This window comes from Typha angustifolia, chromosome 7 (genome assembly GCF_048772165.1).
Source record: "Typha angustifolia cultivar Huaian chromosome 7, ASM4877216v1, whole genome shotgun sequence".
NCBI lineage: Eukaryota > Viridiplantae > Streptophyta > Magnoliopsida > Poales > Typhaceae > Typha > Typha angustifolia.
The window spans coordinates 4,895,931-4,913,511 of record NC_133245.1 but is presented as its reverse complement, the minus strand read 5'-3'; the positions used below and the strand labels follow the sequence as shown (position 1 = coordinate 4,913,511).

Here is a 17,581-nt window from a genome sequence, read left to right as displayed (position 1 = left end):
CTGGTTTCGAGTCTGGATTGGTTGTGACCGATTAGTATCGAGATCGACCAATTTTGGGATCCATGCAATAAAGTAAGCGCAAATCATTTATCTCTCTATTAGAAACATTCATTTTCTGCCACTAGGATAATGCCACAGTATCAACACAAATACTGGCGATAATCACAGAAGATAGTCCACTAGTAGTATTCCAATTTTGATTTCAATCTTCTGAATTTTGAAAATTTGGGCAAGTAATTTGGGGCAAAAATCAAATTTGCCTAAATTTCAATAATTTAAGATATAAAATAAACCTTTTGTAATTGTAGATCTACCTCAATCATGTCTCCAAATCCTTGATTACTTTGGTCATCTCATCGATATGCCCCTCAAGTGTCTCGTCACGTGCGTCATGCTCGGGCAAGGCGTTCTCCAACTTGGTCACTCCTTCCTCCATACGAGGTTTCCAGGCGAGCTTCTCTTTTAGCTAGTTCCCTGCTAGAAAGCAGTTCTCCAATTCGGAGCTAAGCACCAATATAGAGGCCCTGACAGTGGTTCCATTGTTGAGGTTGATCGCGAAGACATTCAGACTTCTCTTCTCCAAGCCGTCCCTTAGATCTACTCGAATTTTACCTCAAATAATGGAAAACTTTGACAGAGAAGAAAAGTCACCTTGACACCTTTCTTCAGCAATCTACCTCCAATCCAACATCGAGAAAGCCAGAAGTTCCTCTTCTACCACCCCACCTTAGAACTCTTCCTAAGCCCTTGAGGAAGACAGGAGGAGGCGTAAAGAGCTGAAAGAGACCTCATAAGTGCTCCCCTTAACTTTACTATAATTGATACACAAGAATATCTACCGCCCGATACTTGTGACTGATTGGCACGGTAGTAATATCAAGCGGCACAACTTATTGCTACTAACATATGGATGGTATATCTGGGGCCTCTTTTTTGAGGTTTTGTAGGCTGACTTGGTCCTTATTTTAGAAGTACATTACCAGATTACACATCATCATCATGGTGGCTGCATCCTCACAACTATTATTATGAAGGTGCAAATAGACAAACCTAGAATGTTATAACTATGTATATTGCTCTTAGAATGATTGTTGTGCATAAAGTACGGAATTATGGATTATTGTGGTGATCAATATAAGAAACATTTGAAGTTCTGTTTGTGAATAGCTAGAAATAAAAATACTCGGGAAGATGAATAGGATTTGGATTTGCACTTTAGTTACAACTTACTAAGTCTCAACACTTCTTAGTTTGTGAATTATTATAATTGTTTCAAGCATATAAAACCTTTGAGCTTGTCCACATTTAAGTATTTGATGTTAAATGTAATTATTAACCTCTTTCTCTGTAAATTGCATAATCCTTTGTTTTATTTCCAAATATTATTTCTTTGGGATGATATTTGAAGTATAAACATATTGATTTCTATACGGATCTTTGTTGTAACTTTATAATGTATGATTTGAGGTATGTAAGGAGACAAATTTCTGCCCTTGCATGACATGTGGGTTCCTCTGTCATTGGTATTTTTATGTTAAAGTTGATTGAACATTCATCTTTATACTTCTCCAGAGACTATCTTCATTCCTTATCTGCCTCAAGAGATGCTCTATCAGTGGCCTTGACTGGCAGCATAAAAAATGCTGCTATTTTCTTATGCATGGATGAATTATGGACTTTCCTTCAGGTTAGTGTAATTCTATTGTCCTTATCTTACCAAAGACGACTTGTTTTTGTTCGGATCTTTATTATCACATAATTTGAATAGCAAACTCGATTTGTTTAAAACTTCAAATAAAGAAATAAATAAATCATGGTTTGAAGTTTCGTATTTGACTCCTAGGGAGAACAAAAATTTTGGGCTGGAACAGTTTTGGTTCAAATTGATAGTGGTCTGAAACCAAGATCAAAATCAGCAATCATATTAGTTTCGCCCTTAAACAAATGAGGTTCATCATTAGTTTTTGATAAGTTTCTGATAGTAGTATTTTGTCTTAGCAAAATCTTAAACCATGGAATCAATGTATACAGATCTGTAAACATTTCCTATGTTTGAGTTTGCTTTTCTTCAACTCATTCCTCAATGTACATAACTACTGCTCCTTTACAGGTTCTTGAAGACATGTGCTTGGTGGTGTCTTCGGCATCTACAAATTTTGATTATCTTTCTCTTGGCTCTTCTCAAGATTTTATTAGAATGTTAATGACTTCAGACAAGAAAGATAACTTGGTGGAATCTAATATTAATCATAAAACTATGATTACTGAGAATAGACAAGTTGTATTCGAATTTGCACTTAATTTTGATCCTGTTGAAATCATTCTTAAAGGCTCAAGGAAAAACAATGATACTGGGCTTGATTCTGATTTGGCCTTGAGCAGTATGTCATCTACTTGCACAGGAGTAGTAAGAGAGGATGTGCTTAATTTCTTAAAATCAGGCATTGGATTCTACATTCAAAATTCTTGTATCAAATTCTCCTTTGGTCGACCTCATATAGAACTGCTAGTTCATTTCTTTGAAATACGGTCAGTTATATTTAATAGTCATAATCAGATGAGAACTTCCATTGATATGTTGCAACAATATAAAACCATGGCATATACTCCCATTGGTAATTTATATGAGTTCACTATTTCCAATTGCAAGCTTCGTTTTCAAGTTGGCTATCATAGCAACTCTGTACCTGCAAGTGCTTGTTCTGTTTCCGGCGAGTGCAGTACCTTATATACACTTGGAAGTTCACATACAAATGATGGGGGATCAAAGGATGCATCAGATGGTCCTAATCATGGCTTTGAAGCAGGTCAATCACATGCTACTAGTGCTTGGTCAGGAGCAGATTGTTGGCTTCTTGCTGAAATCATAATTGGCGACGTTTTTATGGCAGAATATGGTTTAAAAAATTCTTTGACTGGAGCCTATGAACCCAGTAATCTTCAAATCTCTATTTTTGTCCATGAAGATTTTCAGACAATCATATGCAAAATTCAGGTGCTTATCAGATCTCGATGATTAAGCATTTAATCTGAATCATATTGCTTTGCTTTCTTTCTGTTGCATATGTTTCCTATAAACTCAACTCTATTTTTTTTTGAACTATTCCCCTATTTTCTTTCAGACTGTCCTCACCATTTCTGTCAATTCACTCAAGTTATTTTTTCTTGGTTGTAAGAAATGCTAGTCAAAGCTATCTACTTAGCCTACTGCTATTCTTGATTTGTTTTATCCAATACTTTTTTGTTGGTAAATTTCATGTAAATTCAATATTTTATTTTTCAAAGATTCTTTTGCACACTCATGCATTTTGACAATTTGGCAGGGTGGCTTCATCTTTCTGGAAACTACAGCACTAGCTAAGTTTGTTGACTGTTGTAAAATATATCTTCTGCTTATCAAGAGTCGCTTATTGTGGATGTTAAACCTATCTAGACAATTATCAGTAAAAGATGGAAAAAATGCCTATCTGAAAGAGATTATCACTAAATCTTCTGATCAGAATGGGATAAGCAGTGTACCCTCAGCATCTTACTCAGAAGAGAAGATAGCATTTCAATGGAACTTTGTTGAGGATTTCAAAGTGGATTTGTCTCAGTTTTCTCTTATTCTTTCTGATGTGAATGGATCTGGTAAATAAATTCAACGTCCCTTGTTTGGTCCAAAGTTCAAAGTTAAAACCTCTGTGCAAATGCTGATGTAATTGTTAATTCTGTGGATTTTAGGTGAAATTCAAGAACTTGTTCTTGAAGTTGACTTGAATCTTCAACTATTGAGCTTTGGAAGAGGAGTTGTATTTGATTTAAGTCGTTTGTCACTCTTAACTAAGAATATGCAGAAAAATATGTCATACAAAAAGAGTTATATACCTGTTCCTCATTTTCGATCCATGAATTCAGTTGCTTCATCATCTCATCCTGGGTCTGAAGAGTTTGTTCATCTAGTTAGGGGTATTGCTAATACAGTTGTTTATCATGATGGTGCACATTCTACCACTTCTCCAACTTCTGGCGTGGAAAATTTTATGGGCAATACCATGTCAAAATATTCTTCTTCTGATAGTAATTATATCTTAAAACATCTGATTGCTTCTATTAAGATTGAGAGGATGGATTTTGACAGAGGAGTGGATTTAGTGCAACTGCAAAGCAATTGGTTTGGCAGTGGTTCTATTTCTGGTTTTGATTTGTCAATCACATTATCAGGCATTCTGGTGAGTTTCTTTTTCTTTTTGGATATTGTACCTTGGGACAAGTGTCAGTGGATTGATTATGTCAGTTGGGTTTTGACCTTTCTTTTACTAAATCTGCAGTAGTTTTAATTATATATTTGATGGCTCATCTGAAGGACAAGCATAATATTTTCCTACTTTTCATTTTCCTTCGTACTATCATTTTTACAGATTTACATCACAATTCAACTTCTGAAGGATTGGCCTTAAGTTGATACCAATTGGAAAAAAATCTGTCTATTCTTTTGTAGCATCAGTCATCTATGGTTGTGTTCTAACCGACTTTATTGCTAAAGGACTTGGATGATGATAATGGATGACAATGTGTCTTCTGGTTCCTGGACATAGTTAATGCATACCTGCATACCTCAAGTTTCCTTAAGTAATTCTAAGTGGTGCTTACTTATTATTATAAATTTCAAATTTTCTATCTCTATGTAGCTATTATTTTTTCCCCTTGTTTGGGGCATGAAATTACTTCTTGTAAATCTCAATTTCTTCTAAGAGTCTTTAAACAAATTGGAGTTTGGTTTCAATGCTGGAATAATTAAAGCTGCATCTGGCATCTGAGGTCCTTTGACTAAATCTTGATACGGTGGAGCTATCAGTTTCTACACCTGATGTGGCTTTGAGTAGAAAAGTAGGGATTATATATTCAAAAACATCTTAAAAAAAATCATAAGTAAACATTGCTAGGCAAATTCCTGATTTGAAAAAAATTACGCATTCAATGATCCAAAAATAATGTTATATTCTGCTTTATTGTATTACATGTTCTTTTCTTGTGGTTCTCGAATGCTGAACTTTGTGGATTAAGTTGCTGACTTTTGAATGTTGGGAAAGAAGATATTTTGACCAGGTCAACTGAAATTATTTGGTTGCCAATGGAAAAGAGGAAGTCCTGGCAAATGAGGTTTCCACTAATGAGTGATCTATGGAGGGACAGATATATGCTGTTTACTGCCGTTGTTTGGGCTACGATGAAGTTTAGTTTGTGGGGTTAAACATAATTCTTTAACCATGTTTTACAAGAGACAAAAGAAATGTGTTCTGATAATTTCATAAATGGTCAAGTCTACTGCCTTGTTTGGTTCGTGAATAAGCCTTAAATGCAAATAAATGATTTTGGTAAGAAAAAAAAAATATGCATAACTTTATAACACACCCTCACTTGAAATAGAAAAATATGCAGAACTTAAAAGTTATGCACATTGATCACATATGCACATTTCTAGAGATAGAGTGATGTATGGATGCTATTTACAAATAAGGGGGAATTAATTTGCAAATAAGGGAGGCTTATGTATCAATCAAATGAGGTCTGCATCTTTAAATAGTTTTCTTCTTATTTTTCTCTAAACCAAGGACAAAATCCTTTATCATTAATAAAAGATGTAAGAATTGGTTGACCTTGATGTATTTTAAACAAAAAGACCGTGAGTGCTTGATTTTATGCCACTGGTTTGTATAAATAACTTTTTATCCCAATTGTTGATTCCTGATTCATCTTTTAGTAAATTTTCAGTTATTGTTTTCCTCAGCTTCATTTGCTCCATTTGCTTTATATGGCTGCAACATGATTCCTCTCTTGTTTGCCTACTTAAAAACTGATCCTAATCCCTTGGGCCTGCAGACACTTTCAACTTTATTTGCTCCATTACTTGGGATACTCAATACCACTACTAGTGAAAAGTTGGTGCAGAGTGATGACATCATTAATGAAGGACATTTAGATGATGACAATCATAAAATTCCTGATGGTAATCTTTTCTTATAGATTTGCAAACTAAAAGGATATCGTGTATCTTGATATTGTGAACTAAATCGTGTGATGCTGTCCAAATAGGTGCAATTGTGGCAATCCAGGATCTTAACCATCACATGTATATGACAGTTGAAGGTATTGACCAAAATTACCGTGTGGTTGGTGCCATTCATTATTCTCTTGGCGGAGAAAAGTCTCTCTTTAAGGTACAGTATATTATTTAATTTCATGCACCTCTTTTTAAGTAGGCTCAATGAGCAGTGATGCTATTCTGTTAAGTTTGATAACAATAAATGCAGTTAATATCGGTAGGTTTTCATTTGCTTGGTTTGTTCTCCTTGTTTCTTTTTCTTCCTCCATCATAAAAGGAGGACAATGTTCACAATTTTCTTTATTCAAAGTTATTCTAGAAAAGCAGAGGGGAAACATGTTTTGTTTAGTTTTTCTGTAAATTGTATCAGTTTTGTAGGACTACTTTTCTTTTGCAATCGGAGACCCAAGTTTTTGGTATCACTGATTTCATTCTAACTGATCTCCTGGAGAATCACTCTGTTATTAAATTTATAGATGTTTGTATAGTTTATTGTGACTACATGCATGTTCTTCCTTTCATTGTTATATTTCTTTTCGAAAAAAAGATGCCTGTGCCTTTTATTTTCCTAATTTTCTAACTTACACATGTTTTTCTCTTTGTGCAGCTTACCTAGGTATTATTGTCATATGGCATGTGTATGATTGATTGTGCCCTTTTTTGGGCTTTGCCTTTTGACTCCCTATGTCCTTAACTTTGGATGTGTAGGCTTACAATTTTTGTTAAGTATATTGTTTACCATTTTAAAAAAATTTGCTTAACTTAGCAGAGTGTAATCATGTGTTCTTTTGCGTTCTTGGGAGCATAATGGATATGTTTTGAATCAACGATGGCCGTGTCGGGTGGGTTCCGGCACGTGGCACAAGGGGTGTTGCACGACTCCCCTCCTATCAGTGCTTCACTCTTCGTCGTTGCTGCCGACCTCGTCGTCGCCCGTCACGAGCTAGCTTGAGGTAGCCAATGAAGGCGCCCATTGCAACGTCGCAAATGCCCTAGCCCATGTTGGCTCGAGGAGGAAGATGACTCGAGTGGAGCAGAACTTACATTTTTATTCGAAATCGACTCAACTTGCTCCACTCGAGTCATCTTCCTCCTCCAGCTGGTAGGGGCTAGGGCATCCACAACGTTGCGATGGGCGCCTTCATCGGCAACCTTAGGTTGGCTCGTGACGAGCAACGATGGTGAGCAGTGACGATGAAGAGTAAAGTGTTGCTAGTTTCCCTTGTCTTTTTTTCTCTTTCTTGTGGCACGACCGGCAAGTGCCGCGGCATGTGCCATGACGTGCCGTATTATGCCGGCTGGTGGTTTGCACGGGCTGTACCATGGCACATCCATCCTTGCTTTGAATGTTGCATCAAATTATCATCTGCCAAACATTAGAAATGTAGAAGACCATTTTCTAGATGGTGATTTCTTGCAGTTTTTTTTCAATTTCTCTTCACAACTGTTGGACGATAAGAGCCTGACTCACGCTCAAAAATACTTTATAAGTACAACAATCGTTTGTAGTACAGAATATGGTTGTCAAATCCACAGGGAGATGGTTGTAAAGAGTACACTAAAAGGATACAAGAAGATACCACAAAGATTACTACTGTTTTATCACTTACTAAGCATGTGGGTAGTTCTATTTAGCCTAGTCCAAGATCGACGATGTAGCCGAAGGTAACAACATAGTAGAGGATTAAACTATTAAATAGAGACTAATTTATTTAGACATAATTATATAGATATCTATTACATAATTATCAGGATATATAAATGATTAAATTAACCTTTAAAATTATATAGCATTTCAGAATTAAATAGCGTCTTTCTAGTTGTTTAAATGGATTTCCCTAAATTCATGTTTTCACTTTATAAAATGCTAAATTATTGATTAAAAAATATATTTTATTACTAGAATGAAGTTTAGAGAAGTTGTGCCAAGCCTACATGTGATAGATTTATAAAAATTTAAGTTTTTAGATGATAAAAATATTAAAAACAGATTTTGGATGCACCAAAACCTTGCAGCCGACTCTACATCAAATCCTATCCAAGCAGCGGATCCGATTCTTATCTAGCCAAGCCAGCAAACACCACAGGCGCCCACTCACGTGCCGCCACGTGAGCAGATGAACCAGTTTCAGCCATTCACCCTGTAGTGAATTCGCCTGCCAACTTATCACGTGCAGTGCACGCGTTGACGGACCACGCGTCGCCATGTGGTGCCAGCACGGCATGGGTGTTGCCCATCCAGCCAATCGTACCGTGTTCTTGCAAATCCTGTAAACAGTTTTTTCAAATTTTTCTATAAATAGAGGTGTAGAGGCATTGAAATAATAATCAGAAAATCTTAGAAAAATATAAAAAAAGAGAGAAAAATAGGGAGGAGACATGAAAAAGAAAGAAAGAAAAAAAGAAATAGAAAAAAAAGAGAAAAAGAAAGAAGGAAGCTACTATGAGTAGCTAATCATACTGGTGCGGCTAGGGGATGCCTCTCCTTTATTTAGGTTGTTTTTTATTTTATTTTTAATCTTGTAATTTTGAAATGCTTATATAATTTTAAAGGTTGATTTATTCTATCTCATAATTTATATATCCTGATAATTATGTAATAGATATTTATATAATTATGTCTAAATAAATTAGTCTCTATTTAATAGTTTAATCCTCTACTATGTTGTTACCTCCGGGTACATCGTCGATCTTGGACTAGGCCAAATAGAACTACCTACATGCTTAGTAAGTGATAAAAAAGCCAATAAAAATTGCTTTAGATTTTCTTCCATATTATAATGCTAAATCATCCGATTTGGGGGTTTGGGATGTGAAACCTCTAAATTGAGTTATAAAGATTGAATTTAAAAACCGATAAAACCTAAATATTCTGAGAGAGCCTCGACGCCTAGTCACTTTCTTCCTAATTTATCTTAGTTGCTTATTGTTTTTATTTAACTTTTTATAAACAGTAGTAATCTTCGTGGTATCTTCTTGTATCCTTTTAGTGTATTCTTTACAACCATCTCCTTGTGGATTTGACAACCCTATTCTGTACTATAAACCAAGGATGGCCGTGCCGTGCCAGTAAAGGCATGGCACTTGGCATGGGGTGTGCCAGTGGCACACCCTCGTGCCGAGCCGTGCCGATCCGTGCTGGTCTGGCACGGCCACGTGCCGTCCGGCACAGCCTTGTGCCGATCATGTGCCAATGTAGAGATTTTTTTTTTAAAATTTTTTCTATTTCCATCAATCTTTAGCAAATCAACTTTACTTATTTTCTTAACAAACATGATATGACATGTAGAACCCATTTTTTAAACTTTTCCTTATTTTCATCAATTAACTTTTATCATTTATCATTTTTAAAATGATAATTTATTTGTCATTTTTAAAAATTGGAATGACAATTCATTTTCTAAACCTAGACAACCACAAAACTGAATTTATTAAAGACAGAAGAAAGGAAAGGGATCATCTCAAGCTCAATATGATTATAATCAAATGAGTGAAGGATTTGAGTATATAGGTAGTAGGACATCAGGAAAGGTGCGCCCATAGGATGATATGAGTTCATCATTATTACCATCATATCAATCACACTTACTAGAGCCACAACACCCTTATTATACTCCATATCCACAATCTGCATATGCTTATGGTGTGTCTGTGCCTGTGCCGGTCGTTCCCGTGTATATTCAATATCCATATCATATCATCGAAGAATTATAAAATTCTTATTTCTATTAAGACTATGTGAGACGTTATAACGAGCAATATTATCAATGGATAAGTTTTGAAGAATATTGACAGTATTTAACGCAACATTCCCATGTTATTCTTGTGCTAGCAAATGAAGTCTTTGATCCTCCTCGTCATTCTACGTTCAACTAGATATTAGTTTTAATTATTGAACTATTATCAATTATGTATTGAATGTTATTATGTGTTCAAGTATATTATGGAGTATTCAATCATACTATGGAGTGCTTAATCATTAATATAAATTTTAATAAATGTATTCAATCATATTATGTGTTGAATAATATTTATATTCAACTGTTGTTTTATCTTTAATAAAATAGGTTATTTACAAAAATAATCTAAAGATAAAACATTGTAATGTAGATTTTAAATTTTAATACATATATTTAGACAAAAAAATTCAAAGATTGACATACCAAAGACCCAAAAACATCTCTAAATATTTTAAAAAATTTATGAAAAATATTATAGGGGGCGTGCCGCTTGCCACTGGCACGGCCATCATTGAGTATAAACGACCGTTGTGCTTATAAGGTATTTTTGAGCATGAGTTAGAACCGCTCTAAGCATGTGCCGATATTGTGTTGGCACAGCCATCATTCCATGCAAAAATTGTGTTTTGAGGGGTATACATGCAAGTATCAATTTTGGAGGGGTATACAAGTAAATAAGAGATTTTTGAAGGGTATACAGGGAAAAACCCCAAACATGTATATGGAGGTATATAGATCTATGACTAAGGAGAGAAAAGATAGGGCACTCTTAGATCCTTTTTTCTACCATCGATTATCTTTCCTATACTAACCAGAAAAGATAAGAGAGAGAAAATAATCCACCTAGCTACGGGGAAAGGATGGCAACCATCTGGTTATGAGAAAACAAAAACCCCACCTAGATTTGGGGTCAAGATATAGCGTGATTTTTTATGATAATTTTTTTATTTCTTTTAGAGTTTACCTCATCCCTATATAAATAAATGACGAGGTAGCATCAATCTAAGAACCTTCTTCTTCTTCCCTAAGTTATTTTCTACATGATGTTTCAAAGAGAGCCCTCTCGATGGCTGCCATCCTCTTCCTCCTCTTTCTCTCTCTCGCATTTGTGCCGTGTGTATTTTTTGTGAATGTGCTGCTTGACGTGGTGCTAGTCGTGAGGCACTTAAAATCTTTTTGTGATAGTATCAGTATAAAGTATAAATTTGTGGCTAATATTGTATGCTTATCTTCTATTCAACTTTACCTCCTTGTAAAGCTATAGGTTTAAATAGTTTCTCAAACAACTTGTATATAGGTGAGACATCATAAAGGATGGAGGTCAGGAGCATTATGGATGACTTTTATGTCATTGTGTGCAAAGAATGATGAAGGCAAAGCGATGTGCCTTAACTTCATGCCAGGATCTGACCTTGTTGAGCTCTCTTGCTGTGATGATAAGCCTCATGCTCTTTGGAAGACATTTCCTCTTAATCATGACAGTGATGAGGATGCTTCTGACGGTGTGAAACATTTTAAGATTGTTGCTAAAAATGCATTTCATCTTGTGAACAGGAAGAATAATTGTGGTGTTGCATTTGTTGATGGGCTTCCAGAATTTGTTAAAAATCCAGGAAATCCATTTAAGGTGAAAGTATTAAATGAAATTCCTCTTGTAAATGGTGTTGAGAAGCTGTATATTTCTAATAACAACTCTCAGGACATTGGTAATACAAATGTTCAAGAAGAGTTATCTTACTCTGGAAGAGAAAGAGTAGAGTCTGGTAGTAGTCTACCACATGTCGATATCAATATTGATAGGATCAACTTGACTATCCTTCACAAAGTCTCTGATACAGATTATGAAGTTCCACTTGTTCGAGGGTGCATCAATGATGTACATGTCATCATGCAGACTTTCTCATCCAAGATTAGAATCATAAGCTCATTCAGTGCTTCAAGTCACCACTTTGATGCACGAAGAAATCTTTGGTCAGTACTCATATTTATATAGACCTACAGATTTTATTGTCTATTCTTTTTGTTCTATCTTAATTTGGCCATCATGGACTTGATGTATTTCTTGTTTACATGACAACTTGGATATGCAGGAGGCAGATTATTTCTCCTATTTCTTCACTTTTTTTCTTTCGATCTAGATTTGCTCATCAGGTTTCAGTTGGTCGGTATAACAGAAAACCTAACCATTTCTGCTGTTATATAAAGCAGGTAAGAAAGTCTACATGTTTATTGCTTTTATTCTAGTTTATAAGCTGCTGAAGGATTATTGTGGAGATATATTTTTTTTCATTCTTTCAGGTGGATATATCAATTAATGAGCTTTCAGTGGATATCCTTCTTTATTTGGCTGGGAAATTAAATATAATGGGTCCATATGCTGTGAGAGAGTCGTCTATCTTTCCATATTCGTGCAAGGTTTTCATTTCTTTAAACTATTTTACGTCTATGCCAGTTTTTTCATTCTTAATAAGCTTCCTTCCGTGACTAAATGACTAATGCATATGTATATATAATAATATATCCAATTCCATGGAGTTACCACTTCTTCCAAAGGAAAAGGTGCAGGGTCCCTGAGTTCTGTTAATGTGCTGTTATACTACAATCAATTAATTGTGATCGTGTTCTTGCTTATTCAGATAAAAAATAAGTAGCCCCTGAATTGATGGACAAATTGGACACTTCTTAGCTTCTTGCATCTGTGAGACTTGCACCAAAACTCTGCATATATAACCATCTCCTTTTTTATGAAGCTCGATTCTTTATGAGCCATGGCTAAAAGTAAGGCTTGAGTTCTTTGTCACTATGAAATTGAGCTCCTGCCAATTGGAATCCAAACCCGACATGTTCATGAACTCATCAGACTGCCTGCAGCTAGCCATTTACTTTTAACTATTTGTTTGTCATAATTGGTGATCTATTTTTAATTTATGTATTTAAATGCAAAGCAAAATTAGATTTCTGATGCGAAAGTAGTAAACAATTACCAGACAATCTGAAAGTTGCAGATGCATATCTAAATTTACTTGACTTTGGTCCTTAATGATCTGACCTTGACTCCTTGGTTTCCAGTGCTGTGATAATGTATTTGACTTTAGTGGAACATTGAAGGATGATAGGCATTATATATATTAGGGATCCCGTGGAAATTAGGTGAAGAGCTTTTATTTCTCTTTAACAGAGAGATCTTGACTACCTTCAATTTGACTATTTGAGTTTCTCCAGCAGACTTTAAACTAAATGATGCCATTTTTTACTTCCCTTCATTTCCTGTATTGACTGGTCCGCTCATGCTCAAGAGGTCAATTGCCCTTTGAGAAATTTTGAATAATAATTATGATTACCAAGAAATTGGAGTACAAATGGAGTTATGTACCTCATGTGGTACAATAAGTCATCAGATCTTATTCTAGTTGCTGATTATTCTTTGCTTTGATGGCTAATTATTCTTGCTTCTGATGACATTATGAAACTTACATAAATTAAATAATTTTTATTTGCATTCTTGCAGATAGAAAATCATTCAGGATTAAACCTTCATTGTCATTTTCCAAATAATCATGATGCAATTATTCCTGGAAAACAGTCAGCTTCAGTCTTCATGAGGTACTTCTGTGTTTTGCTGTAATTTGAATCTTGTATATCTTGGAATCCCTTTTCTTTTCGTATACACTTTCTATGTAGTGTTTTATCATTTATTTAGTTTGTTCCGTAACTTGTAAAGGCAGTTGTTACATGTTAGTGAAGATTACCTTTCTTTTAGATAGTCGAGCTTAGAAAAGCAAACTGAGATTAGTTCCAAATGGGTGGTTGCTGAGAAAGGTAAAATACAGAGTGATTTCTCTTCTATATGCAAAGTTGCGTACCTTGCTTGTTCTTTAATTGTTATTAAGAATGCTTCCTATTAGATGTCTTTGCTGCAAATTCTGTATCACCAAATGAGTATATACTTTGACAATTCTAATTATAGATTTACTTGCTGTAGCATGGGCTTGCTGATGGTACAAAATGGATGTCACATCTCCTTTGTGCCAAGATGCATGACGATCCTTGATTGCTAATATTCATTCTGTTTTGTTGAAATATTTTCCTTAATTAAAAACATTTTCTTTTTTATGTAATGTGATAACTTAATTGTTGTTTCGGCATGTTATGGAGGCATGCGGCGTTGAATGATAAGCTTCCACAAAGTGCAAGCTTGGTTTCCATTTCTCTAGTCAAACAAGAGTCGTTTTCAACTTCTCCAATCAATGTTTCACTGTCAGATACTTGTATATTTGCATGCAGAACTCGTGTAGTATCTCTGAAAGGTACAATCTCTATTTCCTTTTTCTACCATATCATTTAGTATCCAGCTGTGATATATTTAGGTTGGCTAAGTAATCTATTCAGTGATTTTGGAAGTCAGAAAAATTGAAATGATGATAATGATAAGAGAAATAACATTGTAGACTTTATAAGATTATGCCTTAAATGACATTAATTATTAGGAATCTTGTCATATGAACAATACAGTAAGCCATAAAAAAAGTGAAGGATATAATAAGGATGATTCAAGATACCGTAAATGAAGAGAAAACATAGTTTGACGTAGGTAACCAACTCCGAGCATACGTTCCACAAGGAGGTAATCTTGTTGGCATTATTTTGTGTTTGTATGAATATTTACATGAAAAACATGTATTTACTATTTTGAGTGATGGCATGCATCAGATTTAGCTTCAAGAGAAGACAATATTTGTTCATTATGAGTTCACCACCAAATCTGAAATACTCAAACCTCCAAATATACGTGTAAATCGCGTGGGTAAATCCCCCCCACGTGGTGCATCACATGACCTGTCAGTACAAGGATTCCACAAGGCACACAACAACACAAATTCACCATAAATAAACTCAACCATAAGAGTCCGGATACAAGTTCCACATGCCACAATAAGCCTTCTAAATACACATCCAAAATACAATGCTTAAGTTCAAAATACATCATCAATCATTACGCCCTCGCAGGGGCTTAATACAACTAATAGATATACTGAAAAAGAAAGGCATCTACTTCTCGCTACCCGCACCTGCATCCCCTAGCTCTGAAATAATGTTATCAAGAGGTCGTGAGCTCACAGCCCAACGAGTAGGATCCATACAATCTAAAATAATGAAATCACATATGTATATCCAATGTATGCTTATATTTGCTAGCAATAACAATATGCTTGTTGAAATGACTTACCATGAGTTACTAAATCAGTGCAATCGATAAAGATTACCGGTCACTATACTGGAACATGCTAGTTCCTAAACGTATCATGATAAGTCCACACAGATATAAAGCTTGATACAATCTCTTATTCATACAAATCTCAATCATAGTATTTTCATGTTATGCATAGCAATAAAAGAGTAGTTTAGTCATCTCGTGCCTATCAAGGTATTAATCATGTTTATTATAGCTCACCGAGCTATTCACTAGGGTAAATACTCTCAAGAAACAATCATCCATCATCTCATACATCGAGGGGGGATATATACACATCTAGCGGTAATGCCACCTACATGTGTATAGCAACACTACATGTGACCGGTTGTCTGTGGCCATCAGACTAAGAACCTCGGTCGTAAGCCCATATCTCACTCTCTCTAAATCATCACCGCCCTCAGCGGGAGAATCGGGAGCCCTCGGCTCATCAACAGATGTCCTAACCCTGCGTCATCGGGTGCCGCTAGAGATATGTCCTTGTCTCACAATCATGTTCTTCTATCATCATAATCTAGTCCTGACTATGCAGTATAACTACCTGAATGCCACACAAGCTTCCGACCTCAAATATAGACCGCTAATAGTATAGTCATATAAGATGCACTCTACCCTTAACTCTGGGCTGAGTGAGTAAGGGCACTGCCTAGTCAGAACCTGACTACTAATGATAGGTGAAAGTGGTGCAGTGTCCATGAATGTATAAAGCATGTCATAGTCATCATGATCATTATATTCTATATTTACAACAGATATATATGCAAGGATATATCATACAGGATACATGTAGAGCATCATCACACTAATGCTTATGCTACATTAACATTCTTATAATATCATGATGAGTAGATTATCAATAACTGTGTATGTAAAAATATATCATGGTACACTAAATATATGTATTAATACCGACATTTTCTACATTATCATGACAGGTATAATGACTGTAACTATATTATTCTAGACTTGTATAAACTTTACTCGCCTGGGGGGTCTCCACAGTATATTAAATCTCCTCAGCTAGTCGGCTCCTCCGGAATCCCAAAATCCTCATCACGCGGTGTCAATCCTATTAAGTCACGCAAGTAAATCATACGTAAGATTAGCGAACTAATAGAATTAATTATCTTATTAGAGAATTTATGTTTAGGCATATACATGAGTCAAGGGTCTCCTAGGGTGATGTTATCTTAAAATTCACATGATAATAAATTATCATTATTGGGGTTAGGCTAATTAAATCAGGAGAAAATAGATAAACGGGATTATAGGGTCCAAATGGCCCCAAATGTGCTAGGCTAAAGATATTGGGTTAGGCTCAAACCCAACCCAATAGGCAAGAGAGCCTTGGTAGGCTGCAGTCCAACTGCAGCCTGACCACCAAAGGCTTGGTTGGTGGGCTGCGGTCTATAGCCCACTCAACCCAAGCCTAGTGGGCTGCAGTCTGGACCGCAGCCCACCCAGGGAGGGCTCGTGGGCTGCGGTCTGATCACAGCCCACCCAGGGAGGGCCCGTGGGCTGCGGTCTGATCACAGCCCACGAGGGCTCAGTGGGGTGCGGGGGTTTAACAGCCCCCACCCTCCTCCACCATCCCCTTCCGAGGGAGGAGATAGAGGGGGAGAGGGAAGAGGCCCACGAGGTTGTGGTGCCGGAGGCGTAGCCCCGAGGCCGGCGGCGCAGCACGAGGCCTGCGGCACGGCCACGAGACCAACGGGTAGGTAGAGGGAAAGAAAAAGAAAGAGAGGAAGAAAAGAAAGAGGGGAGGAGGGCCCGACGGCGGCGGGCCGCGCTCCATGGCCGGCGGCCATGGGGGTCCTTCCTCCCTTCATCAAGGGCCCGAAGCCCGTCTAGGGAGGGTTCCTCTCCTTCCACCCGAGCCCTCGGATCGGCGGTCGGACGCGGGGTCATCGGCCACCGAGGACGATCGTGAGAGGGAGGGGAGATAGCTACTGAAACTTAATGATGAGGTTGAGGCTTACCGTAATCCGTGCGCTCGGCTTCGTCGGCTCTGGAGCTTTGTTAGCTCCGACGCTTCGTCGGCTCCGGCGTCGGCAACCCGCGAGGAAGGAGAGGGAGAGAGGTAGCGAGGTGGAGAAATGGTGCGGTGGGGGAGGGAGAGCTGGGATTAATGGAGTGGGGAAGGTGGCGTGTACAGCAAGGGAAGAGGAAGAAGAAGAAAGGAGAAGAGAGGACGGGGGGGAAGAGTGGCAGGGTCTCGGCGCGTGCGTCAGTTAGAGGGAGAGATTTTTTTTTTAATAAATTGGGGTGTTACAAAATCCATGTCCACAGTTAGTCAATGGGATGTCATATATGCTCTATCCAGGATCTGTGAAACTGTGATATGTTAGCAAGTTATTTTTGAATGCTAGTGAGGACAAAGGCCATAAGCAAACTGTAATCTGTGCCTGGCCACAACAAACCATAAAGGGCCATAAAGTCCGAATCGTCGTGATAGTCTTTGCCATTCCTACTAGGAGTACAAACACATTTAATATTTCCTCCGAA

The 17,581-nt window shown here is 36.9% G+C and overlaps 1 protein-coding gene across 5 annotated transcripts in view; it reads left to right on the top strand.

The window, feature by feature from the left end:
- Positions 1 to 17,581, top strand: part of LOC140762383 (uncharacterized) — a 53,800-nt gene that overhangs the window by 6,555 nt on the left and 29,664 nt on the right. For all 5 annotated transcript variants that reach the window (XR_012104722.1, XM_073100142.1, XM_073100143.1 and 2 more), the window contains 11 exons: positions 1,573 to 1,687; positions 2,111 to 2,995; positions 3,324 to 3,630; positions 3,724 to 4,211; positions 5,863 to 5,989; positions 6,076 to 6,200; positions 11,123 to 11,796; positions 11,916 to 12,033; positions 12,124 to 12,240; positions 13,334 to 13,428; positions 13,981 to 14,132. Coding sequence is in view for 4 of the 5 variants with exons in the window: in XM_073100142.1 (XP_072956243.1) it covers positions 1,573 to 1,687; positions 2,111 to 2,995; positions 3,324 to 3,630; positions 3,724 to 4,211; positions 5,863 to 5,989; positions 6,076 to 6,200; positions 11,123 to 11,796; positions 11,916 to 12,033; positions 12,124 to 12,240; positions 13,334 to 13,428; positions 13,981 to 14,132 (3,203 nt within the window). In the remaining variant the exon portion in view is untranslated. The remainder of the gene's footprint in view (positions 1 to 1,572; positions 1,688 to 2,110; positions 2,996 to 3,323; positions 3,631 to 3,723; positions 4,212 to 5,862; positions 5,990 to 6,075; positions 6,201 to 11,122; positions 11,797 to 11,915; positions 12,034 to 12,123; positions 12,241 to 13,333; positions 13,429 to 13,980; positions 14,133 to 17,581) is intronic.